The 27,780-nt window shown below is 41.4% G+C and overlaps 1 protein-coding gene across 4 annotated transcripts in view; it reads left to right on the forward strand.

Annotated features, from left to right (window-relative positions):
* GRM3 (glutamate metabotropic receptor 3) overlaps positions 1-27,780 on the forward strand; it is a 104,842-nt gene that overhangs the window by 32,770 nt on the left and 44,292 nt on the right. Inside the window, exons 2-3 of one of the 4 annotated variants that reach the window (XM_027639867.1) lie at positions 5,756-5,864; positions 25,885-26,485. In XM_027639867.1, the coding sequence (XP_027495668.1) occupies positions 26,018-26,485 (468 nt within the window). In that variant the 5' untranslated portion in view covers positions 5,756-5,864; positions 25,885-26,017. The remainder of the gene's footprint in view (positions 1-5,755; positions 5,865-25,884; positions 26,486-27,780) is intronic. The other 3 variants (XM_027639870.1, XM_027639869.1, XM_027639868.1) reach the window with 3 other exon arrangements.

Raw genomic sequence — 27,780 nt, forward strand, 5'->3', positions numbered from 1 at the left:
AAGGGAAGGGAAGGGAAGGGAAGGGAAGGGAAGGGAAGGGAAGGGAAAAGGAGAATATTCCTATAACCCAGGAATTCATTTTTTTTACAGTTTGACATAATAACCCCCATTAGCGAGAAATTAGAAAACCAGAGTTTCACCTTCATAATTCAGAAACAATAAGAATGCTTCAGACATATATATGCATAGCTTAACTTCAGAGTTTTGGTGTTCAGTAGTACAAGTCTTCAAATATTCCTACTTCTGCCCTCCTTCACTGACCACTTACCACCCATAACCTGTGTTTGAGGAAGTCACTGCTGAGATGAGTAAAGGTTGTACCATCCAGATGAATTCCTGTTCATTAAGTTTCCACTCAGTGTAATCACAGTGATGACCCAAGACATTGGGAAAGAAAAAGTCAAGTTCTACAGTCTGGCCAAAATCAACACCTTTCCATTTGGCAACATGATGGTTTTACCCAAATCACTGCAAGTCATTGCAGAAGCCTTCACACTAAAATAAATGGCTGTATATTCAATGATACTTAATTTATATAGTGTCTTGATCATTTGCAAGTGTCTTAAAAAAATAAAAAAGGTTATCATTTAAGTTATGTTGGGCACAAGAAAATAGAAATAGAAGTGAAATGTCTTGCTCGAGACATTAGGGCAATGACAGAATCAGGAGTGGAGCCTGGAGCACACATATATCCCACCGTCAAACCATCCCTGATGTTATATTGCTTCCCAACTTAGTGTCCTAACCAGTCTAGTCACATGCAGTCCTTCTCAGCATTCTTGAGAGTTCTCTCTCATTATCATTTCATAGCACCCAACCTGATGAAGGAAATATTTCTAACTCTTCTTATGAGTGTCATTTTTTTTTCCTGAAATGTACAGATCTGAAATTTTGGACCACTTCTTGGAATTGACCCTGAAGGCCCCATATACCTCCATCACCCACCCTAAATATCCACAGCACTGCCCTGTGCTAGCCCAACGTGCTGGACACCCAAGTCTAACTGCACCAGGAGAGCTCTCTCTGGGGGCCACAGGCCAGATGACAAAGAGCCAGGAAAGGAGGTTCATAGCTGAATATCTTTGCCCAAGGGAAAGCAGGCCAAAGAATACAAAATGTCAGCAGAGGGCATGGTGCCCTTGATTGAGCCGAGAAGGGCCCCCGCTGGCTGGAAACCCAGAATTAACAACAACAACAACAACAAGAAAATTAGTAAGGCTTGCCAGCTGGGGAGAGACATCTGGCTAGTGATCAGAGGGGTCTGTGAGTCAATTAATCCATCTCCGAACTGGATTAGTGCACTGAAACATGCTTCCCTTCACTGCTGCAGAGGGACCTGTTGAATGAGCTGTAAAGATGAATGGAACTAAAGAAATTTCATTTAGATGAAGAAAAATGGCTCTGAAGTAGTGAGTAGGTGGTTTTTACATGCCTTATGTGCTGCAAGAATTAAGCACAATTCAGAGAATTTAGGGCATGAAGCAGCCATTTGGATACAAAAGCTCTTGAATTTAAGATCTAGTGGATTTAAAATTTGTATTTAGATATCTGTCAATTTATTTCTCATGATTAGAGCATACCCAGGAGAAAAGATATTACAATTTAGAAGAAATAACACTTTGAGTCCATTCTTTCACAACTGTGTTAAATCAAGTTACTGTGTGCATCTCCAGAGAAGCTATTCCTGAGCTCTTTTGCTACTAGTTGGGATGGCAGGACTGTTGCTCAAGGACATCACCTTTCATTTAGATCTGGACAGACTGAGACTCAATCTCCACCTTCTCTGTCACTGCAGATCAATGGGACATGGTCTCATATACTTTTCAGATCATCAGAGACAGGACCTGAAGGCACCTCTTTGGTCACTGAGTTCAGTTTCAACTGTCATGAGCCATCAGCTCATATAATCCCTTCTTTGGATTTCTTCAGCTGCCTCTTAAATTTTGCTTTTTTGACTGTTATTCCTGCTGTCAGAAAGCTTTTCCAAAGTGTCATTCCTCTGCTGTTTAGAAACTTCTTTATAATTTCCCATGTCTGTTTATTCAGGACCATGTTACAGTCATTTGTTCTCATACCAGAAGTGTCTTTCAGTCTCCTCCCTTCTGAGTACTCAGACCCCTGAGGTGTCTATGGATAGCTGTCAAAAACTTTGGCTTTCTTTTCTCTAAGCTAAATAAGTGAAGCCCTATTGCTCTCCTCCCTTAAGACAGTCTCATCCCTGTTCTTTTTAGTAGTCCTTTTCCTTATCTCTTCCTAAGTCAATTATTACTTTCAGAGTAATACATAGATTATACACAAGTTTTAAATGGTATCCTGTGCAATGGCACTAACAATGCCTTGCATCTGCAGAAAATACTCTTTCCATCTGTATCCTGGAAGTTGCATTCACTGACTGGGTGCTGCATGCACCCATGTAAACTCCTCTGTTGTTTTCAAAAAAGGAACTTTCAACTTTAGGAAAATATGAGGAATTTCAGTTAGCAACTGAAAGCTTGTACTTGAGACCTTTTGGGAAGAGACACTCAATTTTTTTTTATCCAGGAGAGGATGCCCAGAGACAATCTTGATACAGCTTTAGCAAAGCAAATTGAGCGCTAGGATGCATCAGGCAAGATTTCTCTAGCAGAGGTGGTGAGGACTGTCTTTGTGTATTACTAATGAGCTAAATAGTGCCAGGGAAAACTCCTTGACAATATAATTCTGATTGCCCATACTGAGAAATTGCAGGAATGATCCCTGGAATACTTCTGACCTGAGTCATGGAGTTCTTTTGGGACATGACACTGTCCCAAATAATTCCTACATGTGTGTTGGGACTTAGGACATAGTGGGGACCATTAACCACTTCCATTCTCAATGTGGGTCCCTTTTTCCAGAGGCTGAGGGAGGGTAGATGGGTGGCTGGCCACAACTGTGGGCCTAATGCTCTCATTGCATCAGGACAGTCCCACAGGAATTTAGTTTATAAGACAAGACATAGCTATTGACATCATAATTGTACAGCTCCTTGTCTGAAGGACTGTGCACAGTTCTGATCATCTGCACTCATGACAGAGGAGCTCGAAGATTGCAACTACAGCTCTTAAATACTAACAGACACCAGGCTATGGTCATATACAGACACCAAACTGTGGTCATATCACTTAATTGCTAAGACAGTCTCTAGCCATGGAGTTTGTCCAAGATAACTCTCCCAAGACAACTCCTGGGAAGGGGCTGGAGACTGTCTTAGCCCCAGCAGTATTCACATCAGGCCCCTGGGATAAGACCTTGGAATTCTGGAGCTCCAGAGATTTTCATTGTAAGGGCACAGCACAGCTCTGCCAGATGGTATCCAGACCAGAGACCGGTCCAAGGTCCACCCTATTTGCTAAGATAATTTCAGCCAAACTGGATCAGATGTAGTGAAGAATTTTCTGGGTGATCAAGAGAATGCAGAATTAACTCTATAAGAGCATGTAAAATGATTGTGAACGCTTCTGAAAAATCTCCTTTATGTACAGAAACTGTCCACAGCCTCTGGGAATTTGGTTCCCAATTCTTTTAACTGGAGCATCTCAAATCATTTCAGCTCTCAGATGTCATATGTGAGAGACAGTGAGTTTTGACACAACATGTGTCAAATATACCTCCAAAGAGATGCAGCACTTCTCTGGGAGGTAATGACAATTGCTGAGCATGGTTTCCTTCTGAATTAATATGAAAACTTCATGGATATCAGTCAAGAGAAATTAACTCTCCTTAAAGACATTTCATAGGAATCACTTTCTTTCCTCTGTCTTTGCTGTCTCATCTCTCAAGGAAAATGCCAAAGTGGATAAATTCAGAACTTACAAAGGGGCCTAGAGTAATGAAAACCCAAACTCATGAACATCTGTGCATAACTAGGGCTGTATTGGGTTGGCAGGAATCTTGTCCCCATTGCTACTGTGCTACTCAGTGTCCATTACCATCTATTGACTGTTATCCAACACAGACAGTCCCAGAGATGAAGAAGGAAGGACTCTCAGCACATGTATAAAGCCTACTGTAGTGAGTGTTTTGCCTCTTTAGGACCCCTGGTTTTACTTACACATTGCTTTAAATACAATATTTGGCACAAATTCAGGCACCTCATCAGAGGAATCAGGAAGGGAAGGAGAAGCACTTCTCTTTAAGTGCAAAGGAAAGACTCAGATCTGGTCCCCAGTTTGGGATATGTTCAGAGCAGAGTTCCAACAAGTAAAACCCTCTTTGTTTTGGGACCACCAATACTTCTTCCTCCTCTGATGGTGTCTGAGGACACAAGTGAAGCATATGCAAGCTTTTTGGAGGGAATACATGAAGAAAAGGATCAACGTCATGATTTACAGTGATGCAGAAGCACCTCCATCCATTTCTGTACAGCTCTGAGGAAGGCATACCAGGACTAACCCAACCCTTCTCACTAGACTGAGGCACGCCCTGCACAGAGCTGACTTCTCTTCTAGGGGTTCTCTTCTAGATTTTTGCTCTGTGCATGTGCAAGTGACACATTGAGCACAGTAAAACAAAAGCCCATGGCTTAGGACTTTTGTTACAGGTGCTTCTCAAACACATTTATCAACTCATTTCCTCCCCCACACTCCCCACAATTAGCAGCCAATTGCTGACACTGTTTTGCCATTTTGAGATATCTATATACTCCTCAATTCATTCATTTCACAGTTGTGTTCTGTGCAATGTCTCTTCTACAATTTTTTGATGCATAAATCAAAAGGAAATCTCATAATAAAAAGTGATAATGAATAGATACATATGCTTGAAAATAAGAATTAGAGCATGAAATGCAGGTAGATATGGATAGAAGAAAATCTAAATTTATGGACTTTATAAATATAACCAAACTTATTCTCACAGCCCCATCAATGTGATAAAAGTACTCCAATGTGTTTCATATCACCAGTGGGGAATATGGTGATACTCCCTCCCCTTATAGGGAGGGAGAAATGTTACTGCAGGCACACTTGACATGGAAGTGTGAATTCAGTTGAGATTTCATGATCAGCAGCTGATAAGTTAACCCTGATGAGAGAAAAGAGTCTCCAATTAGGACAGCTTTAGGAGCATGAATTAAATCTAAATATCCCTTTATAGCCATTAAGCCATATTCCTTCAATATGGCACAGGAAGAGGCACAGGAAAAGACCAAGGAAAGACAAGCCTGACCCAGCTGATTGTCACCTATCTAATTTCTGTCAAGTTCAATCTTATAAGTGTTTGCTTCCAACAAACACAAACCACCAGCAGCGGCCACCTCAGAAGTGAGCAGTCCCTCATTCAAGAAGGAAAAAATAAAAGGATATTTTAAACTTACCTGCAAACTGCCCTGACCTTACACTCATGTATAAGGGAACCTGTGTATTTTAAAAAGAAAGTGCTCTTTAAGGAGAGATTTTTAATCTGTTTAATAGGATGCCCAACTGGAACTCTGGGAATAATAAGGGAGTGTTTAAAGCAGACTGCCTGTCTCATTCAGATATGTCAAGGAGCTGATCCAAAGACACAGGAACTTTAAAAGGTGCTGGAGCAAGACCATCAGTTTCTAGTACTAATAGGAGCCGAGCTGTTAATGTTTTTGCATGGCATCCTGTAAGGAAAATCACTGGCATTTGGCTTAGTCAGGAGAGATTTCACCATCTGTTATTGTAGAGACCAAATAATGATTAAAAAAAAATAAGCAAAAAAACCTAACACTCTGTCAAATTTAGTGAGGTCTTAAAATATTCTTGCACAGGTAGAGGATTTTGCTGGAGGAGAATCAAGACAGCAACGGGCTCAATTACATCCGAGTTCCCTGTGTAGGACCTGTCAAGCAACTCCTATCATCACGTCTGTGAGTGTGAGTAATGGGTTTTATTTAAATTCATGTGGTGTTTTGCTACCTACACCCAGACAGATAATGGACATAGACCAGAACAATGATCACTGAGCAGCTATCACTTAATTCTTGTTTTATTCTGCAGCTTGCCTGCCTTCATCTGTCTTCCCTCCTGAAGAAGTAAGCACGTTCCTTCTGTCTGAGATGGAAATGCAATGGCCTATTATGAATTCATCACAAGTTTTACATTTTCCATCCAAAATCATGGGAGTGATACAAAAAACAAAAGCTTACAGAATTTGTTTCCAAAAGCATTCAGCTTCACGCATATATGTTTAGCTTTCTGCAGTTTAATTCCTTATCCCCCAAAACACACAGTCATCTTCCCTCTAAGTAGCAAATCTAACTTTTAAAGATTTTATTTGCCTCACCAAAAACAATAGGTACTAAGTATGGTGGTAAGGGTAGATCATCCTATGAAATACTGAAATAATCTCTTGACTCGCTGCAGTTCTATTGATTTAAGAAACACAAAGAAAATACTCTGAACAAGATGGGGGGGGGATTATGTAGCATCACGTGAATGTGGTAGTAAAGCATCCTACATACTCTCATCGTTGTCAGCTTCCTGCAGGAAAAAAATATGTGTTCAGCCCTGAAAACTACATCCTTTCAATGCAAGTATTCATGCACATTCATTTGCTCTAGCTATTCGAATTCCTTTGGGTTTAGGAAAGCTGTCAAAACCTTACAAGTGTGAATGCTGTTGTGTAAGTAAAATTAATCACTCCTTTTCTGCTACCCATATTTTAAAGATTTAAATGAGTCTTATTGCTGGGGAAAAGATGAGAAGGAGCAGAGGGGTTGTCAATATGGAATTGTAAATCTTCTGGCATTTAAAGTCTTAGACCTAATTGACCTCATGGCAGTGCTTCAGACCGGCACCTATCTTGGTGTTGTAAAGCAAGCTAACTATCTTTACCCAGGCATGAATCCCACTTTGCAATCTGTTGTAACTAACTAGGGTATGAGGCTCAAGTGGAATGCTCCAGTCAAGCAAGTAAACATCAAAATACAAACAAAAACATTTGCATTTGAGGAAGTATTAAATATATTTATCATCTGCCCTTTAAGCCTGTGTAAGTGCTGGAGTAAGGAGACAGTAATACGCATAGTTGTAAGTCAGTTACTAAATAAAATGGAAATATATGAATAATTAATGCTAATAATAACTGGGGATTGCCAGACTGGTGTGTGATGAGGTTTTAGTTGATGCTTGTCATGGATTGTCTGGGGAGAGGACTTCCTCTCTGTCCAGATCCCCCAGCTCACTGTGGGCTGCAAGCCAAGATATAGACTGGCTATTTTCAGTACAGTGAGGAGGAGTTCCCAGCAACATCCTGCTGATGGTTGTACGATGAAGGCTGGCTTCAGAAAGCAGTGTCAGCCAAGCACTGTTGCCTACAGGCTGTCTGTCCACACCAGCAGCTCTGTCCCGAGGCACTTCAGACTCAGTAGACATTATTGACACCCTAATATTTCAGCTGGCTTCCCTATACTTCCCCACAGCCATTAGAAAGGTTTTCCAGAAAGCACTCCCAGATGCTCTGAAAATCCCATGGGATTTTCCAAAGGAATTTACATGTGCCCAGAAAATAGAGGGAGCCCTGGGAAGATGGCTAGCTTAAGATTTTTTCTCTTTGTGGTAGCAGGAGAGATGATCCCACAGGCCTTATTAACTGTTCTGCCATCATTCCTTTCCGAGGGAGCTGGTAATGTAATTCTCCAGAGGAGATCTCCTGTTTGACCAGAGTGAGTGCCCCTAGTTCTTGCTTTACCTGTCAACATACTGTCTCACAACCCAGAAAAAAATCTTTGCTGGTAAGATATGTCACAACATTGAAATTAGGTCTGAGGCATGGTGCCAGCTGAATGAATCTGTCTAAAGCCTGGAGAACATGGGATTCCTGTCGCTATCCAATGGGGCCAGATTTCTGCTGCTATCAGAGCCACATCTAATTTACCTCCATGCAAAGAAGAACGGAGTGTACTCATTGACCAGACTACCATTCACTGGAGGAGCATGTAACGCATTACAAGCATGAATTCTTAGGACACAACTGCAAGGTCAGAAAGTAATATTATCTCTATCTTCTATAGGTACAAAGAGGTGAGCCAAAGGCAGAGATGAGACTGGAATCAACTTTCAGTGCCCTGTTTTACTTACTAGACAGGAGCCTTTCCAACAAATAGAAGAGAATTTTACATGTTATGAGTCCAAAGTCTCTTGAAAAAATAACTCATGTGCTTTATGAGCCAATTGCAGGAAAAATGTGATGTACATGAGTTTTCCTGAGATTTAGGTAAGTCACTACCTAAATTAGATGATTGTCATACAGTCAAAAAGTGCTGAAGGATACCTTCATACAAAATTCCAGAGTTCCCTCCTTCTCATCAACAGTGGGCATTCAGGGCACTTTAAGCTGTTCTGACCTATTATTGTAGAGCTCTTTTCTCTTGGTTCTGCTGCAGTCAATGCATTTCCCCATTTAAATTCATTACCTTCATGAATAAATAGATTTGTAAAGCTCTGTGGCCTAGTTGTCTAGTTTAAGTGAGGCAACATTGGTAAAGAGAAATGGGAGTTCAGTTAATGTTTTTGAGGAGAAATAAGTAAACTCTGGATAATGAAGACCTGAAAAAGCGTTTTGCTAACCTAAATGGTGTCTGCCTTTTGCAACTATATCAGTCTTACAACAGGAACCATTTCTTCTTGTTTGTGGACTGGGCTGTACTGAAGGTAATACCACACTGCCTTGAGCTTCTTGTTCTCTTCATTGTTCTTAGATATTGGTGATCTCAGAGTTCTATCCTGGCACTGGCAATGAAGTGATCTTTGCTTCTTCTGCCATTAATTCATGCCATACTTTGTTTTCTCCACAGCTTCTCATTGGTAAAATACAGGTATGGCATTATCCCCTGTCACAAAGGAATTTGTAGTGGTGGAGAAATACAAAATATTCTTGTTTATCTGTTCAGCTACTGAAAAAGAGAGACCTGCTCACAACTCCATGAAAAAAAATATTTCTGAATTTAAGGGTTAGGTGTTCAAAACAGCGAAGTACCCTAAAGAAAATGAGGTGTGTTGCAGGTTTACTTCCCTGTTGCCTTGCTGAGCCATCAGGGATGCTGTCAGTCCCCAAGTGAAGATCATGACATTAGATTAGACTCACAGTATGCACTGAAGCACAGCTAATGCTCTTCTGTAATTGTTCACCAAATGCTGAAAGCAGCCAGAAAGACCACATGCATGCATTCACATATATGCTCACTGCTATGCTTAGGCTGACGGAAATTTTATAAATTGCTAACCCTGTCTGGAACTGTATTGCTCCCAACCAACCATCAGTACATTGATTTGGGCAGCAGATCAAGGAGTGGAAAATAGGTTCTATGAAACAGCAAGCTTAACAGCTGAAAGCATCAAAGCTCTGAGCTTCCATACTGGCCAGATGATGAGTATTTAATTTCTTCCCTGTGGGTCCTGAGATGCAACAGAAAAACAGGAACAAATTCGTAGGTCGGTCCTGTTGTCCTTTAAGTATCAATGAACAAAGTTTGTACCTTCTATCAGAAATTAAGTTTCTCAATTGGTATATTCCTATGGACCACCAATAGTCATGTTAATGTGGTCCATGTACTCAACATGATCACGATGAGGACCTGGCCTCTCTTGCAGCGGTCACTCAGGGGCACCAGCATGCATCTGGCAAAACTGGTTTGTTCACTTGCACATGTGTGAACAAGGCAGATGCTGCTCCAGACATTGAGAAGAGATGTGTCCATAAGACTCAGATATCTATCACATGCAGATGTCTACCAAAGCTCTCTGACTTTCTTAGTATACCTACTCAGATTCCATAAACTTTGTACTAGATGCATCAAATAAGAGAGGAAAGGAGAGGAAATTTCATTTTCCACTTGAAAAATTATGGTTCTTTCATTTCTATGCCTCCCCACATTACACTCATATTTAATTTAAGATCTTAAGTGGTTCTAAATAAGCTCCTAAGATTCAGTTTACGCACAAGATATTCATTCAGGATGAATGAATAATTCTGAATAGCTGGAACAAGAGAACAAAAAGGTTTTAACGTTAACAATGGGACAGATCCACCAACAAGATAACTATGATTGACACAAATGGAATTTCTTTCACTGGTACTTAATTTGGCCATTGCATTGCACAGTGTTTTATTCCTTATGATTACAGTCCTAGCTCAAAACAGTCTGTTGGTACAAGAGAACTCACAGTTCAAGTCTATAATACCCCTGACTCAATGAACCAGTGAACCACACCAAAGTCTCACGTTGACTCTACTGGACGTTGGCACAAATTCTTGAATTGAGCTTGAAAAATGTACAAGTTTTCTCTGACTGTGGTGCCTGTTGCTAAATTTGTCAAACATTTCCCATCATGTGGCTGTCTCAAGCCCCAGCTGAATGGAAATGTAGGGTGTTTTCCACTTGACACTCAGTTTAAGGTGAGCTGAGAGTGGGATAAGGGTGAGAAAGTTTCAGACAGGAATTGTGTAAAAGGTACAAGTGGACAAGTGGAGATAGAAGGACTGCTGCTTTACCATTTAGAAAAAGCTCCAGCAAGCTTTTCCTTGATAAGCAATTGCAGTTTTTTATGTCAGGACACTGAGAGTGAGCACATGAGTCATGTGATTGAGATTTTTGCTAAACCTCTGAGAACGTCCTGAAGCTGGGCTGTTACTAGCCCTTCAACATAATCACCACTTACACGTGCTGAGGGAAACCTTCTTAAACACCAGGAGCTGAAGCCTTTAAAGAGTCTTTCCACGCTTAGAAGGCTTGAGCCTCTCAGTATTTCTAGTGCCATCCAGAATAATCCCACACAATAAAGTAGGAAGTTGCATTGCTTCACTGTGTCTGCATGGGACCAACTTATCCATGCCAAGAATAACAAAATCACAGAGGTAAAGATGGGATTTTATTGCTGTTGCTGTTCTCAGCAGCCAGCCATGGTAGGGCTGACCCACAGAAGAGTCTCTTCTCCATTATCAGCACAGTCAGGTGCCACTGAAATATTAGGGACATCTAAAGTGTCTTGCAGTATACAGATAACTTGGGAGAAAGAGGCTGCTGGCATGAAGAGGGGAAAGGTTGGGAAGAGGAACACAGGAAAATCACAACAGGGAACAAGGAATGGGATACACCTGAGAGCTGCTACTGACCTGAGTAGTGATCAATGAAAGGAACAGTTTACAGACTGAAGAAATGGAACTTCTAGCATTTGCAATCCTACCACTACAAGCAAACTTCCTACACTCCAGCACCCTGACTGCAGAGTGCCAAGTTAACTCACCAAGTTCATGCTGGACTAACTGGGGCACGCTGTGAAGATAATAAAAGCATTTATCTCTCATGAATGCAAGCTTATGGATTGATAGATCATTTGATCTGTGTGACTGTATTATGGATTTGCCATTAGCTTTCATCTTTAGCCATGCTGACAGAATCAAAAAACATATTTATTGCACTGGGTGGGTTTTAATCGACTTTGCATTTTCCTGTGAGTAGAGTTGGAACACGGATAATCTGCAAAATACACTGACAATCTTCTAGTTTATTCTGGTTTATTCATATTTTTCAAAAAGAAAACCACCCGAAGAGCATATCATAGATGTATTCTCCTGTAAAAGCTTTACATAAGATTTGAAGGAGAATAAACTAGCATTAGCCATAGAAGAGAGAAAGATGCAGTGCAAAAAAAGCTTTTCCTCTGGGCCTGATGAAGAAAACAGCTCGAAGCCAACAAATCAATGATCCAAAATGAAACTGAAACACTGTCCACAGAGAGAATGGATTTGCAAAATGTGAGTTCTCCCTATTTCATATGGTATTGCTCCTATTCACAGAGGGGGGCTTTTAGTACTAAGGCACAAGGTCTGATGCTGTCAGGGCCTGATAACATTAAAATAATGTGACAGAGGGACCAATCCTTAGCTAGATTGAAATTTTAAGAGAGCATGAAGGGGAATCCATCTTATCTAGACCATCTTACTCATCTTATCTAATCCATCTTAGCTTTGTTGTTGACGTCTACTTGTGAACTAACTGACTCTTTGTGGATTTCATCAATACAGTCAATAGAGTGCAGGGTGTGAATCAGCCTAAAATAGAAAGGACCTGAGGGTTTTGGTGAACAAGCTGTCCCTGAGCCAGCAGTGTGCCCTGGGGGCCAAGGAAGCCAGTGGGATCCTGGGGTGCACTGGGAAGGGCATTGCCAGCAGGTCAAGGGAGGTGAGCCTGCCCCTCTACTCAGCCCTGGTGAGACCTGGAGCTGCTATGTCCAGTTCTGGATTCCTCAGCTCAAGAGAGACATGAGACTCTTGCAGCAGGTCCAGAGGAGGGCAACAAAGATTAGGAGACTGGAGCATCTCTCTTACAAGGACAGGTTGAGGGAGCTGGGCCTGTTTAGCCTTGCAAGAGGACAAGAGGCAACGGGCAGAAACTGATGCACAGGAAGTTGCCCCTGAGTATTAGGAAGAATTTCTTTAGTGTGCGAATGGCTGTGCATGAGAACAGATTGGCCAGAGAGGCTGTGAAGTCTCCTTCACTGGAGATATTCAAGAAGTGGATGAGCCTGCTTGAACAGGGAGGTTGGACCAGATGACCCACTATGGTCCCTTCCAACCTGATCCATTCCATGATTCTGTGAGTCTGTGAAATTAACTGCATGCCAAGGTACCCTTTGGCCTTGTTGGTCTCATTGACTAAATGAGAGCCTGAAGAGTAGACTCCATGCAGAAAATTTCATTGTTCCATTCTACAGACCCTGTTCGCTGTCATGGAGAGAAATAGATCCAGTTTGGTGAAATTTATTTCATCCTATTCCAATGTCTAAGATATATTAGATGAATCATGTCCTATAATTGACTAATCCAGGAGTAAAGCTGTGCTTTTGGCTTACATAACAACAGTGGAGGTTTAAAAGTTAGAGCTTGGGACACTGCAAGGATAGAGGAGTTCTCAAAGCATGCCCTGGTCTTTTGAAGGCTGTTTTCCTAAGGAAATAGGGCTTATGCAATTTCATTAACTGTCAATTCCAATAAAATTTGAATACTAGCCAGTTTCAACAAAATTGTAGAAAATACAGACCTTGGAGACATTAATCTGTTACAGGTTTCCTTTTGAGGAAAGGAAGGTGGCTCAATAAAGGAATGAAGAATGAGATTAAAATCCCACTGATAAAGAAAGACTGAAGAGTGAACTCAGCCACATAGCAGACATCAGAAAATCCTCCCAGATTTTCTCCTGTGGGAGAAAACCACAGGCAAACAGACTTCATTGAAAGTCCTTTGTTCAGATGGGCTGTATCACTGTTGCAACCTATCTTATATCAGCTGGAAACTGTCAGTATCTGCCTTGGAAAAAATAAAATGCCCTGCTCTTATGCAATGTCAGAAAAAAATCAGTCAAACTGAAACTCAAGTGTCACCTGAGGATAGCCTGTGTTTGACTGACATCAGTGAAAGTTTGGCTCTGGATTCAGTAAACCCTGATTTCACACCTTGTGGCCTTGTTTTAGACAGAAAAGTTACAGGTAGAGCACCGCCAAATATTCAGTAGCTTATCCAAACCACTGAGAAATCCTTAGGTCAGGATGACTGACCACCTATGACACTTTCATATTGTAGATGATGTCTGTTCTGCAACCCACTAGGACATACTGAGAACGTGCAGCCTGTGATAAAAGTAGGCTGTTACTCAAGTGTTGTCTTCATTTTAATGTTGGAGAGAGGCCATAGGATTTCCCATTTTAAATGTTGTCACCTGTTTTCGCAGGACTCCACTGTTTCCCATGTATATTTTTCATTTCTGTGTGGAAAAGGAAAAGACAGAGGATGTTGGCCATGCTGATCTTGCTTTCCTGAGAAAAAGGCAGCTGGGCCTGAGCCACAAAGGGAGTGTATTTCACTGCTTGTTGCCAAACAGGGTGTGATAGTCCTAAAAAGCACATTTAATTAAAAACTTAGAGAACTGCACTTCTTTTTCCCTGCAAACTGTCATGTAGCTTAAAGGTCTAGGATTTTGTCAAAGCTATCATTCTGCCCTAGAAAGCGAATTTCAAAATTTCCCCTCAAATTCCTTCACATTTCCATGCTTGTCATCCTTCTGTAAGTCCCCTCTTCCCAAGTACAGTCCCCAGGCTCAGCAATACCCTGAGCTGCTGAGCTACTGCTGGAGCAGAGCCACATCCAGGGCTGCTGTTTCCTTGCTCAAAGACACCTCTGCAGTTCCTCCCCTGTTATGTAGGGCCCTTTGGCTCCCAGAGCCATGGGGCTGACACATGGGTAACACCACAGCCCTGGGAAGAACAGAGGATCTGCAGAGTGCGTTCTTCACCATCATCTTTCTCTCTGTGAAACAAGCTGTGGGACTGGAAGAATATGCCCTTGAGGGGAGTGCAGCCTGGTTCACAATCTGGCATGTACAATTCCTAACCTACTTTTTTCTCATGCACCTGGTCTTGTGGTTTCTCAGCTCACATTTTTCAATCACTGCTTGACAGGAGAATTTGGGGCAATTATCACAGAATAACATTCATTGCATGCCTACTGCCATGTGGATGGTTCTGCTGGATTTCCTGTGGTCAGTAGAAATGTTGGCAAATGTGGAATTTCTCCCTGATCAAAGCCAGAAAGTGCAGGCAAACAATGAAATCCATACCTCTGGTTCAGTTTCGTTAACAAATACAACTAGTGACTCTTGGCCAGTTCCTGAATTCTTTAATGGGATTATTATTCATTCATACTGGCCTTGGTGAAATTTAGGAAACAAGTATTAATCTTAGATTGCAATGAGAATTGTAATAACAAGAAAACTTGTTATTACAAGGCACACGGGCCACACAGAAAGAATATCCAGCCCTGGCCCTCCCAAAATAAATCAGATCTAACTCCTCCCGGAGTGAGGCAGGAGTACATCCCTACAGTGGACTGTACATTCCCAGAAATAATAAACCTTTATACAAACATCCATGCAAAACATGTTTAACTCTTCCTTGACCAAAACTCTGTCTGTCTCCAATAAGCAGTGAAAGGAGCACAGTTAAGACCAAGGTTCATCCTGCTTAGCTTTAGGCTTTAAAGTTGCTGAAGTTAGAGTTGTTTTCACCCTAAACTCCTGCTTTCCACAGTGGAGGCAGCATCTGCAGAAAGCATTTTATCCCACCCAGGGCAGGAATTGCCATTTAGAAATTCCCATCTCCATTCATCTATTTTAAAGGAAACCAAAGAGGAAATCTCACTTTAAATGTCTAAAATTCTAGAAATTACGAGTCCAAAACTTCTCTGGGAAGCCTGTTCCAGTGCCTCACCATCTTTATAGTGAAGAATTTCTTCTCTGTATCTAATGTAAATCTGGTCCCTCTCAATTCAAAGTCGTTCTCCCTTGTCCTATCACTACATACCCTCCTAGAAAGTCCCTCTCCAGCTTTCTTGTCGATCTTTCATTTCCTTATATAACATGTGGCCATATGTAAGAACACAGGATAAAGTTTGTACAGGTTTAGAAAGACGTGAATTGCTGAGATTTTTCATACTGGTCTTTCTTCTTCTTTGTCATGGTGTCTGAGATTTGGCACCACAGAGTAACTCCTTGCAAGAGTCACAGACATGGAGTATACTTTATCCTGCCACCCAGCTGGGCCTTCATCTGATGCCAGGCATACTGATGCAGAACAGCAGCAGTGTTCAAGATATTCTTAAATAGGGCCTGTGTCTTTCCTTCCCTTTATTAGCAAGGAATTCCCCCCTCTCACTATCAGACCACGAAGTATTCTGGCAGAGGTATTGAGCACCAGGCTGGGTGGATTGCAGATTCAGTTCTGTGGCTGATCTGTGGGAGATGCTATTTACTGTCAGCACAGAAAAGAACAAAGACAAAGCCCGTGTTAGAGAAGGTTGTTTCCTGAACCTTGCAGGGCAGAAGGTGCCACACCACAGAAGGCAAGATCCCCAGGGTGTCCTGAAACAATTGGTGAATGGAGTCACAATGGGCCATCAAACTGTGTGGCTTTACCCAGAATACACTTGCATGTCTTCTTTCATTATTTGAGCTAAGTACCTCTCTAAATTTTGAGTTAAGCAGTGTTGCCATAGCGATGGCCATTTACAGTGAGAGAAGGCAGAGAATGTGTTGGGGGAGTGAGGTTCTGGCTCTTTACATAAAAATATATGTAAATGCATATAGATATTGCATGTAGATACACTGCTGTGGAGCTACATGAAAGGAGACAAGCAAACACCAGATCTGAGGCACGGACAGGTGGTATGGAATAAGGAGAAGCTTGCTGCAGATTGCAGTTGTTTGTTCCAGAATACACCTGCAAAGATCTGAGTTCTTAAGAGAAATGAGTTTGAGTGGTAACTGACTTACATTTCATTTCATAGCGGTAGAAGTCACTCTTTTGGTCAGGACAAGGCATGTTTGTTACTGCCTGCATGAGATAAATCTTTGCAGAAACAGGAAAAATTTTCTTTCTCTGGTTTATTTTCATTAAAAATAACCCTTGCTGCTAGCTCTTTAACAGGAAATGCTTTTCAGCAGTCTACTCCCACTGTTTATACAAGTTTATTTGCCAGGGCACAGGCTGACAAAAAGTCAATAAATAATGCAGGCGTTGTATTACCTCATTTCAGGTTCACTTCTAACATTTTTCTGCACTCATAGCAGTAGCATTTCTGGTAGTTACAGCTGGACAGATTCAGAACTTCTGAGGGTTATTCCTTCACTTTCTACCACCACTCTACAGGGTGAGAAAACTTTACGAGCTTAAATTCTTACAGATAGGGCAAGATCCTGCCCACATCCCTGAGCCTATTTCCCCAAGGACTTTGGCAGAGGTTAGTCTTCCTCTGACTAAATTTGGCTTCTAAGTGGAGTTAGGTGTCACCTTGACCAGCAAGTGCAGGCAGTGCCTGAAGTTAAGTGTTTTGGGAATTCTCAGCCTGAGAGTGAGATTTAGATCCCCATAACACTAACTGATGCAGAAGAGCAGAAAGTTTGCATCACTGGCTGGGACCTGAATTCTGTCAAAGTCCCACAGTAGACTGATTGTTAACGGCCATTTTAAAGTCATTAATTCATAGCAGGGCATCTAGGTTTGAAAAATGTAGCCATAAACCTCTGTGGTATACCTTGTCCCTCCATGAACCCAGACAGGGTCACAGATCAGAGTTAAACATTTCTGGGTTCCTGTAAGAGTACAACATTTAAGGTTTGAAAATAATTTGGGGCCCAAAAGAGAGACACAAATGTGAATATTTTTGAAGTATATCTTTGTACTTGCTTGTTTCTTGGTAAATAGAAAGCACCAGCTCTTTCCCTATCAGTGACATTACATGCATCTAAGGGCATGCTGGATGCGTGGCAGGTCTGAGAGACTGAGGATATTGTTTCCATCACACTTCCAGTGGTACTTTCTGGCAGAGGTAAGGCAGCCTTGTACCTTTCTTTGCCAAATGGAAAAGAAAAATGCATCAGTCAGCAAACCCCATAGGTTTCAGTAATTTACTGATTTACAACAGCTGCAAATCAAGTTCTGTAAAATTTTTAGAACAATCCAGTTCACATAAATAGTTGAGGAAAGCTCTTGTTTCCAGTAAACTTCTGTGAATTTTGTGATTAAAACTATAAAGGCAGTAAGCACAATTCACAATCAATTATGTTTTATTAATGTTTTTTTAATACACGCCACAGCCCAGTAATCATGAAGCTGTTCAACAATGTTGTTCTAAAATCAGCTAATAGCAGGATGTAATTTGTGGCCGTCTCTGCTCACTTACAAAACACTTGCTCTGTTAATTGTGATTTCACACTCCACTGAATGCTGTAGCCTGGAGGTAACATTCATGTGATGGAAGAGTTACCAGTCTAGGCTCTGGTGGGGAGGAGGAGAGAGGAAAGGATCATTTCAAGAGAGGCTACTGTTGTTAAATTTTTAATCCTTTTGTGTTAAAAAAAAAAAAACCTAATAAAAGTAGATAAGCAGTAATAAGCTACAATACACTGCTAAACAATTCTTTCCTTAAAAACCTAAACACTCTTTCCATGTTTTGATCGCTCTCTGTTGCTTTGTGTTGTTACCAAGATCACAACAAAGCAGGTAGCCAGGAGGTGAAACCCTGTCTGTGTAATTGACCTCATGTTGTAGATGCTCAGTGAACCAATCTGCCTAAAGCAAGTGCCTACATTTTCATTAGAAATATTTCTGTGCCTTTGAGGGTCCCAGAGACACCTGGTGTCTTTCTTACACCGGAGTAGGCAGGAGATTCTCCTGGTGGAGGTCAAAGGTGGCTAAAATGTTGCCATATGTTGGTGTGTAAATTAAGCAGATCAAATCTCATCAGTGAACGGTCAGTGGTGATGGGATAAGCACTCAGCCCTGCACAACCATAGGCAAAGAAACAGCTCCTGATCTAAAGTGCTTGCTGTGGATATGTCAGAGGAAGAAATATTGCCTTGATCAACAGATGAGAAGAGCCATCTTAACTTGGAAAATTTCCAACTGAGTGTTAGGTACTGCTGTGGCAAACTGGGAGATACAGCTCAGACCAGACAGGGATGGGAGCACCAACCTGGGAGGGCTTTTATTTGACTTATCACGAAGTTGGGGCAGGAAGAAGGAGTCACAGAGGGGGCTTTGCCCACTGCTGGCCATCACCTTTGCTATTCCATTTTCTCCTATCCTGAACAATGATGTGGAGAGCACCAAGCCAGGTGCTGCTCCCTGGGGATCCAGGTCAGGATTGCATCCCATCAGAGCAGACCGGGTGGCAGCAGAAGTCATCCCACATAGAGACAGAGAAGAGAAAGAGTGCACACTCTGCTGCTCTGTGGGGCCAGTGTGACTCTGAGGCTGGCTGTGCTGGCAGCCAGATTGAGGTCCAGCAGAAGCCATAGTGAGAAGGGACTCTCTGCCCTCCACATATGCAGAGGCTCAGCCATATTTTGGCCACGTTGCTGCAATGTGAGGGAAACATCTTGGCAGAGGAGTGATGAGAGTGAAATCTGACAGCTCATGCTGATGCCATTTTGAGTGAACCAAGAATGCCCAGGCAGAGCACCTCGGCTGGAGCACAGAGGGAGACTCACAGGGAGATCCAGCCTCAAGGAAAACCCTGCAGGTGCTGCAGAGAGCTAAGAGATTAGAGGCACTAGGCAGAAATTATCTCTATGAGGGCAGAAAAAAACAGATGCTTAAGAATCAATTTAGAGGGAAAGGCTAAATACATATCTAAAGACTAAATGCAGATACTCCCTAGGGGGGCTATACTTTGGTTGATGTTAATATCACTTAGTTAAGCCTCACTTGCATTAACAACTGTTAAAGCTTCTCTTAGCTAAATGTTTCATCCCAGGACATGACTCTGAAAACAACATGGTTCACTTTGGGCAAGACTACTCTGCACTTGTGCCATTACCACTCTCACCCAACATTTAACATTGCTGACCTTAGCATGGTGAAGGTACCCCCACATCACCTCAGCGGGAATAATTGCTGTGACATCCACAGGTCACAGAAGCCAGCTGCTCCTTTGTCCTCAAAGTCTTTATACTCCCGTTTTAACTCTTCTGCGTCTTTCTGGGACCACACATGGAGACTGAGACTAAAGTTGACTAACATGCAATCAATAAGCAGACAGCACTTGCCGCCTGTTTGTTGCTGTCTCTGCTGGTGGGCTTTCAGCTGTCACCACTGCCTGGAAGAAATAAGCAGATGGACAAAAAGCAGTAGGATTCAGCTCAATCCAAAGAAGACAGACGGGAAGATGGTGAGACTTCCAAAGGTCTAACCCTGCATTACATCAAGATCATTACACCACAAATTGTCCAGATGGCACGAAGCCTCGGGCTCATGGCTGGTCTTCTCAATACACTTGAATATACTTATTGTCAAAGTATGGAGAAACTCTTAACGAGTTAGGAGCCTGCATGGCCTGACCCAGATCTCCAGCTCTGGCGGTCTGCTCATTGTGGCTCCCTCTCCTGAGATCAAACTCACTTTAGAAGGACTCAGCCAGTGCCAAATGCATTCATGTAATTTAACAGGTAACAAATACCTGTATTTCCACACCACGTTAATGTCTGGCGATCTTCAGGATCTCCTTGTTCCTCACCACGCTAAATTAATACACCTCGTTCTATTCTATAGAGATATTTAATATCCAGAATCTTAAGGAGTAGCACGTCAGAGACATCTGTTTTCCTGAGTGATTAATATTTTAAATTCTCTTCTTTTGAAACAGGATCATAGATCTCTGAGGAGAGGGCTGGGCATCTGTTGTATGTTGACACTGTAGAAAACATAAAGCATCCTTGTTGATTCTAACACAGTACAAACAGTAACACAGTGTTCTGATTTTTTCTTCTTGTTCTGAAGTAACAGGATATAAGTTTTTATTTTAAGACTGATGATCTACTTCTGCACTGACATATCATCTCTTGTTTTATATGTCTTTATACTGAAATTGGCCCTAAATTTTTAGGGCTTTTCAAACTCTTCTACAATATGCTAGGCATGGTATAAACTTGTATGGCTTGTAGTTTCATGCTGCTGGCAGTGGTACTTGTATTAATTAATGTTTTTCCTGTATGGATTTCCAACATGAAATGAAAGGCATAAAATCACCCAATTGGAGAGCCATTTTTGTCATCTTTCACAAGGAAAGAAAAAAAAATCCTATATATAACAGCCAACAATGAAATTTAAAGTGCTTTGATTCATCTGCAGCAAATTTATGTGTTAGCATCTTATTAACATTTCATGAACAAACTTCTCCATTTCCACAGAGGAAATTTACTTGTCTTCCCTACCTTACCTTTCTGCAATTTTTTACTGGTTTGTTTTGTTTTGTTTTTTCCTTTACGTCCTGATTTAAGCTATCAGATTTCAGCCAGACAGAATCAGGATGTGAGCAATTTGTGTACCTGGCACAGAGTTGTCACTATAATTCTTGGTTCCTTTACAAATATTTCTCTTCCAAAGGTGATGGCATCTCTAATTCTAGTTGGTGAGGAGACTCAAGCTTGTCTATCACTTTTTTCCAATGAAATAAGACATATTTCAGTGCAATTCTCATCAGGCATTAAGGTAAAGTTCTGGCAGAACACATATAAACATGATAAATGTGTTGGATGAGCTCCTTGTGTCAGTCATGAAAGATGCACCAGAATTTTGAGCTGAAATTGGAATTGTTTTAGAAATCTGCTTCCCTAGGATAAAATTTGTAGGGCATAGCAAGGGCTCAGGGAAAGATACTTCTCTTATGGGATGACCTTGGAGAAAGATCTATGGATGAAACTATAATCTTCAATGTTGTAAAATGCCGCAGGAGCACAGGTGTGGGAAACTCTTCTTTGACCTTATACTGAGCATGGTTCTTTCTAAAGAAAACTTACAAAGGATGGCAGGTGATACCACGTTAACATATGGCTCCAGGCATCATAATGTTACATTATAGTCTTGGGTAATGCCATATAAACCCATGACTGCCAGGGTGGAGCCACCCACAATAAAGATTAAACATAATCTTCTCCAGCACCAACATCAGCTCTTGTTCCATCCTTTGTCAGGAAGCTGCATAAACAGATGAACCCCACAAAATACTGTGAAGGAGAACAAATGTGGGGGAATTCAGGATATAGCACATGGTAAGGAAGAGAGAAAATCTCTTCAGAGTTTTAGCTCAGTAGATTGTCCCATTTGCTAGCTAATGGTGTTGAAAAATAGCTGGGAGATCTCAAGTGCCTCAGCTCTCAGTAAGGTTTCCTATTCTATCCTTGTAAGTGGAAAACTGGAAAGTGTTTGGCTGCTGGATGCTGAATTGCCAGTGCCAAGCACTGGTGATATGCTGGAAGGTATCAACAAAGTTATCATTGATGTATAAGCAATAATTTCAATTTATAAGTCATCTGGATAAATGAAAGATTCAACTGCAATTCTTTTTGGATTTTGGTACCTACTAGAAAAATAGACTGAAAACACTTAGTGTGATAAGAATTCATCTCTGAACCAACAGCACAGGTGGACCTTCTCTGTGAGCTGCAGACAGAAAGTCTGAAGAGGACTAGAGCTGTTATGTGAGTCTGCAAGACACATTTAGTTTTGGAGCTGATATCAGTGGGATACTAATTGCAGAAACCCCAGATATCATCTTTCTCATTCCAGTTTGCCTTCACAGGAACAGAAATGTACCAATCCTTAGTAAATAAGTAAACTTACACCAAGAAATAGTAAATTTGTGTAATCAACTTTTCACATGCACAGAAATAGTCCACCAAAACTGATGATTCAAACCTAGAGGGAATGGGATTTTCAATGAGAGCAGCACAGCTGCTGTTGTACACAAATAAGTGAGTTGCTTTTACTGAGGGAAGTGCTGACAGTGTCCCCCAAGGGCAGAGGTAGCTTTCCCCTGTGGACTTTTGATGGTGGAAAGAGAAGGGGCTCCGAAGTGCCAAATTAAGGTGTTTCACAAGCTGAGTACTGCTAACTAAAGTTCACATAGGGCAGCTGGCAGACACCCTCTGATTCAAACACGGAAACTTTTCTCCTTCAGCCTATTTATTTCTCATTTTGATATTTGGATGACTTCAACACCCGGACCCTGCTTCTATTTCCACCAGTCTGTAGGGCTGGAATTTTTAATGTTAAAAGAACAGCTAAAACAACACAACTCTGCCTGTAGCTGATGTTAAAACTTTAAATATAAATGAAAAATTAAAGAATTGCAGCTTGATCAACAGGTACTTCTTTTTGAAATGTCCCAGAAACGTGCTTTTAGTAGAAGAGGGTACTGCAAAACTGAATTGGAGTGGTCACTATAGTGAGAGCACTTCTGATAGGAAATAGCAAGTGGTACCTTCATCATGTTTAAGGGGAGGAATATGGGCTGTATCAGCCCAGAATAGGTACAAAATATTTCTATATATAGTCATGAGTTATGCAAGATGCAGAGAAAACATGTGGGAGGTGCATGCCAGAGAGAGCAGGAGAGGAACTGAACTCCTAACCCATCTTTGTGATCTGCTTTAAAATAGTCTTCCTTCTTCACATCAAGCTGTCTGTTCAGTGTCACCATAGTGATGCTGCTCACTGGCCACCCAAATCTGCCTCATAGCTTCCTTTAGGAGTCCCAGCACTGAGAAATCCTGGAAGCATCCCTCCCTCACAGCCCAAAGAGGAAACATCTCCTGACAAATCAACCTTTGCATTAATACCTTCACTCCCCAACCTCTGCTCAGCATCCCTGGTCCTCAGCAGGACTCTGCAATGCACTACACAGTGCACAGGCTACCAAGGTAGAGGGAGAGAAACACATTTGATACCCTAAGCTGTGTTTTTGGCAACTGTCTCCCATTCATAAACATAGGATTTGAACACAGAAAGTAGGATTGTCATGTTTTCCTGGGAAGCAGTACTCTATGTCCGGGGGGTCTCCCTACAGCCTCAAAACCCCTGTGAAAAGAGCTGCACAGACATTGCCTTGTGAGGAGGGTAAGACAATTGGTGTAGTTAGGTGGCCCCCACCCACGGGCATCCCTTACCAAACAGTGTCCCTTTATTTCCAGATAGAGCAGGATCATGGGGATGAGTGTTCTGTGTTCTCCAGCTCAGGTGGAGTTCCCACTGTCTTCTCCTTTCGTATCCCTGGACACTTTCAGACCGGTGCTGTCAACACAAAGTGGCAAGGAATAAACGGAGTAATGGTCATACTTATTCCCAATATTTGCCTTCTCTGATTGCCCCTTGACTTCTACAGGGACTGATCCTCTGCTGTGCCATCACTGATTCCATTTTTGCTCACTAGTACCACTGAAACAAGCTTAAGTGATAGAAATAGAAATCCTTTGTGTTCTTTGCAGGGGAAATTAGTTCTCTATGTGCAATGTTGAAATAACTTTTGCTACCTTTTTAACCTCTCTTGCTGATGTATCAGAGACACACAGAGTCCTGAGACAGAGGAGATGCAAGGTGAAGGGTGATGCCATTTGGAGAAACCAGCTCCTATAAAGGAGTCAAGGGGATGAGGACATTCTCCCTGCTGTTCAGGGTAAATCCACTGTAGTTCTGTCCCAGGACAGTTTCAGAAAACCTTATAGAGAACTCCAGTTACAAGACTTTTTCTTGGGTAACTCAGTTGTTCCTGGTAGTGTTGAAGGGCTGTTGAAAGCAGATTGTTTTAATATGACCTTATAAAAGACTGTCATAAAAGCCAGAAGGAACAGTGGGAAACAAGGGAGGTTTATTTTTTAGGTATCAGAGGAGCACTGGAAAAGATCAAAGTTTGATTCTTGACTGTGCTGATGACCTTAGGTAAATCACTCAGGAACAGGCTTGGAAAAGACACCGGCTTGTTTAGGAAGTTTTTCAGAGTCAGTGCCTCAGTGGGAACCAGAGGGTTCAAGGCATGGTTGAAAGCACGTTCTTCAATTCCTAAAGGGAAACAGAGACCTTTCCAAAGTTTGATAGTGATTGTGAGTGCCGAGCGAATCATACTCTGCATTTAGAATCTTCTGAGAATTTTATTTCATCTTTCTGTGTCTCTTTTTCCCCCAAGTGAAAAACAAGGAAAACAAATATTTTTGCAGTGTTATAAGGATAAATGTGTGAATATTTGCTGAGATAAAGTGACAGCAGAAACCACAGAAGTAAAAAAGATGGATATTGCATTAAAAAAAATCCCAAGTCCTGTTTTTATCCAAATGGTGGATTATTGATGAAAATAATGGAAGTCAACTCAACTGAATTATTAACAACACAGCCATTTTTGTGACAAATGCCACCTTTTTGTCTGGTAATGATTTCCAGTGGGATAGTATCACCATTTTAGATGCCCTGTATACACTTGAATAATATTTGGTAAATTATAGTACTAAGTCTGATACAGAAAGTACTGCTGAATACAGTCAACATCATTACTTCTCTTATCATTACCAGAAAATATATTTTCTCGACCTGTTTAATGAAAACACAGGTGATAAGCAAACTAGCTCACTTTGGGTTAAGGAAGCTTGTTTTCCATTGTCATATCACTTATTTCTGAATGGAAAATTCTGCTGAGAGAGTCTGCAGCTCAGACTACTACAATAGGAGAGAGAGACCTTTAACAGTGCATCTGACCCATTATTTATTTATGAGAGAACAATGTTAGAATAAATATGAATAAAAAGCTCTCCTTTCACACAATTTGGTACAGCAACATGGAAATTGTACTAGGATAAACAGCTGCCTTGCAATAAGTGTATTCATCCATTAGTCAGTGTTAAATCTTAATTGTTGCTTATTTCAATTTCTTTGTGCTAAGTGTTTCTAAATTATAAATAACTCTGCAACTCTAATAATAGTACATACTCTGTTAAGGAAAAAGTAAGTACAGAAGTGAATTATTGAAGTGATCTATTTAACTATTACCACACAATTTATCTCAGGATTGCGAGATCAAAAGGCAGCCACTTCGACATATTTGAAGAGATATTGTCAAGGAGTCTATGGACAAGTCGTGCATCTTTGTTGCATAAATAGACTTCATGTATGTATGTTTATTTACAAAATTGTTACAAAATTATCTTCACTCTGAGGCTTGATTTTTCACCTTTTAAGGTCATTGGCAAACTGTCCTGACCTTAGTGAGAGTAAAATCATGTCCTAAGTACATGCATCACTGCTGTGTCCTCCCTTTGATCCGAGCACTGAACTGTGATTAACATTAAAGAGAGCAAGTCCAGCCGTAAGCATTTTCATGCCCTGAGCAAACATCAGACACGAGACTCCTCCTTGTCACGTCTCTTCTTTTTCTCTTTCATGTCTCTTATTTATTTTTGTATTTACCGTAATTTGCTTGCAAGAGTGTCTTTTTTGCCTTAAGGAAGGGTGGTTTCATGATTAAGGCATCTCACATCTTCATGTCTCCTTATGCCTTTTCTAATTCCTTCTATCTCTCCTTTAGAGGTCCAGTGGAAAGACTTCACTTGTTCTTCACTGCCTTGTGGGACAACACTTTATATTTGGCAATGGATCAGAAGGACTGAAGAGCACTTTTGCTCCCACCAGTGTTTCTTGGAGCTGCTAAAACAGGACCAATGAAGATGTTGACCAGACTCCAAGTCCTTGCGCTAGCTTTTTTTTCCAAAGGAGTTTTCCTTTCACTAAGTGACCACAGCTTTGTAAGGAAGGAAATTAAGATAGAAGGAGACCTGGTCTTAGGTGGTTTATTCCCAATCAAGGAGAAAGGCACTGGGATAGAAGAATGTGGGAGAATCAATGAAGACCGAGGCATCCAGCGCTTGGAGGCCATGCTGTTTGCTATTGATGAAATCAACAACGACAACTACTTGCTTCCGGGAATTAAGCTTGGAGTTCACATCTTGGACACATGTTCCAGGGATACATATGCCTTAGAACAGTCTTTGGAGTTTGTCAGAGCATCTTTGACTAAAGTGGATGAAACAGAGTATATGTGCCCTGACGGCTCATATGCCATCCAGGAGAATTTGCCGTTGCTCATTGCAGGAGTCATAGGCGGTTCCTATAGCAGCGTCTCCATACAGGTAAGTCACAGGAGCACCATCAGGTGAGAATTGTTCATCTGCAGTAACAGTGAGAGAACCACTGCTTATGTAAGTTTGTCAATAAAGCAAGTCTAAGCTTGATCACTTTACCCTAAGGGTCAATCTAGCAGATGATTTTTACTGAATTTATATTAGTTTGACTCACTCTTCAAAACACTTGATGTAGTTCAAACCTCTGGCAGCTGTCCACTTCCTCTAGTTATGGTGTATCCTGAGGGTATCCAAACTTTCCAAAAGTCTTGGTATTTATTTTGAACTTTGCATTTCCTGACACTTTTAAAACTCTTAAGTGCAGATCTCTACTTTCTCATCAATCATAAATGATACCACCTATGTTTCTGAATATATGTGTGCCTGCCATGCTGCATGAGTGCAACAGTTGTCATTTAAACAATCTAGATTTAAAATAAAAGAATAAATCCTTATCTTACTTCCATTCACTCAAGGCTCAGTTTTGGGACTAGCCCTGTTTAATATCTTTATGATAATCTGGATGAGGGCATCGAGGACATTCTCAGTAAGCTTGTGGATGACAATAAGGTGGGCGAGCATGTTCATCTGCTGAAGGACAGGAAGGCTCTGCTGAGGTATCTGGACAGGCTGGATCAATGGACTGAGGCCAGTGGTATGAGGTTCAGCAAGGTCAAGTGCCAGGTCCTGCACTTGGGTAGTAACAATCCCCTGCAGCATTACAGGCTGGGGACAGTGGGTGGAAAGCTGCCCGGCAGAAAAGGAACTGGGGGTGCTGTTCAACAGCTGGTTGAACATGACCCAGAATGTGCCCAGGTGGCCAAGAAGGAAAATGGCATCAGTATAGTTACAGCTGAGGAAATGGCAAAGATATTTCATTCCCTCCCAGAAACCCTGAGGGAGTCAGGCAGGCCTGTGGCGTCTTGCACGACATCTGTCAATCTGTCCCTTTGAAGCCAGTCTCTGGCAATCACTGATCTAAGAATAAATCCATATCTAAGGCAGTAGACTGGATGCAGAGCACATTGAATGTAATAATACAGTGTATATAGATTATTCATATTCCAAAATCTTTGGTTTGGAGCAGCTGTCCAATGGAAATTGGAAGTCCTGATAAGAGACTTTCTCATTCAGTACATGTAAAAATGGCAGTGTAGGTGTATGCCTACCTGCATGTCATTCAATATTTTCAAAACTTATGAAGGATAATGAAACAATAGTTATAGTTACTAATATTCTATATTCTGTACAGCTTCCCCATAGTTGCCAATAGTTGTTCAAACATAAGATCTGTAAAACAGTTC

The sequence above is a fragment of the Corapipo altera genome, unplaced genomic scaffold, assembly GCF_003945725.1.
Source record: "Corapipo altera isolate COAL_440 unplaced genomic scaffold, ASM394572v1 1b, whole genome shotgun sequence".
Classification (NCBI taxonomy): Eukaryota; Metazoa; Chordata; class Aves; order Passeriformes; family Pipridae; genus Corapipo; species Corapipo altera.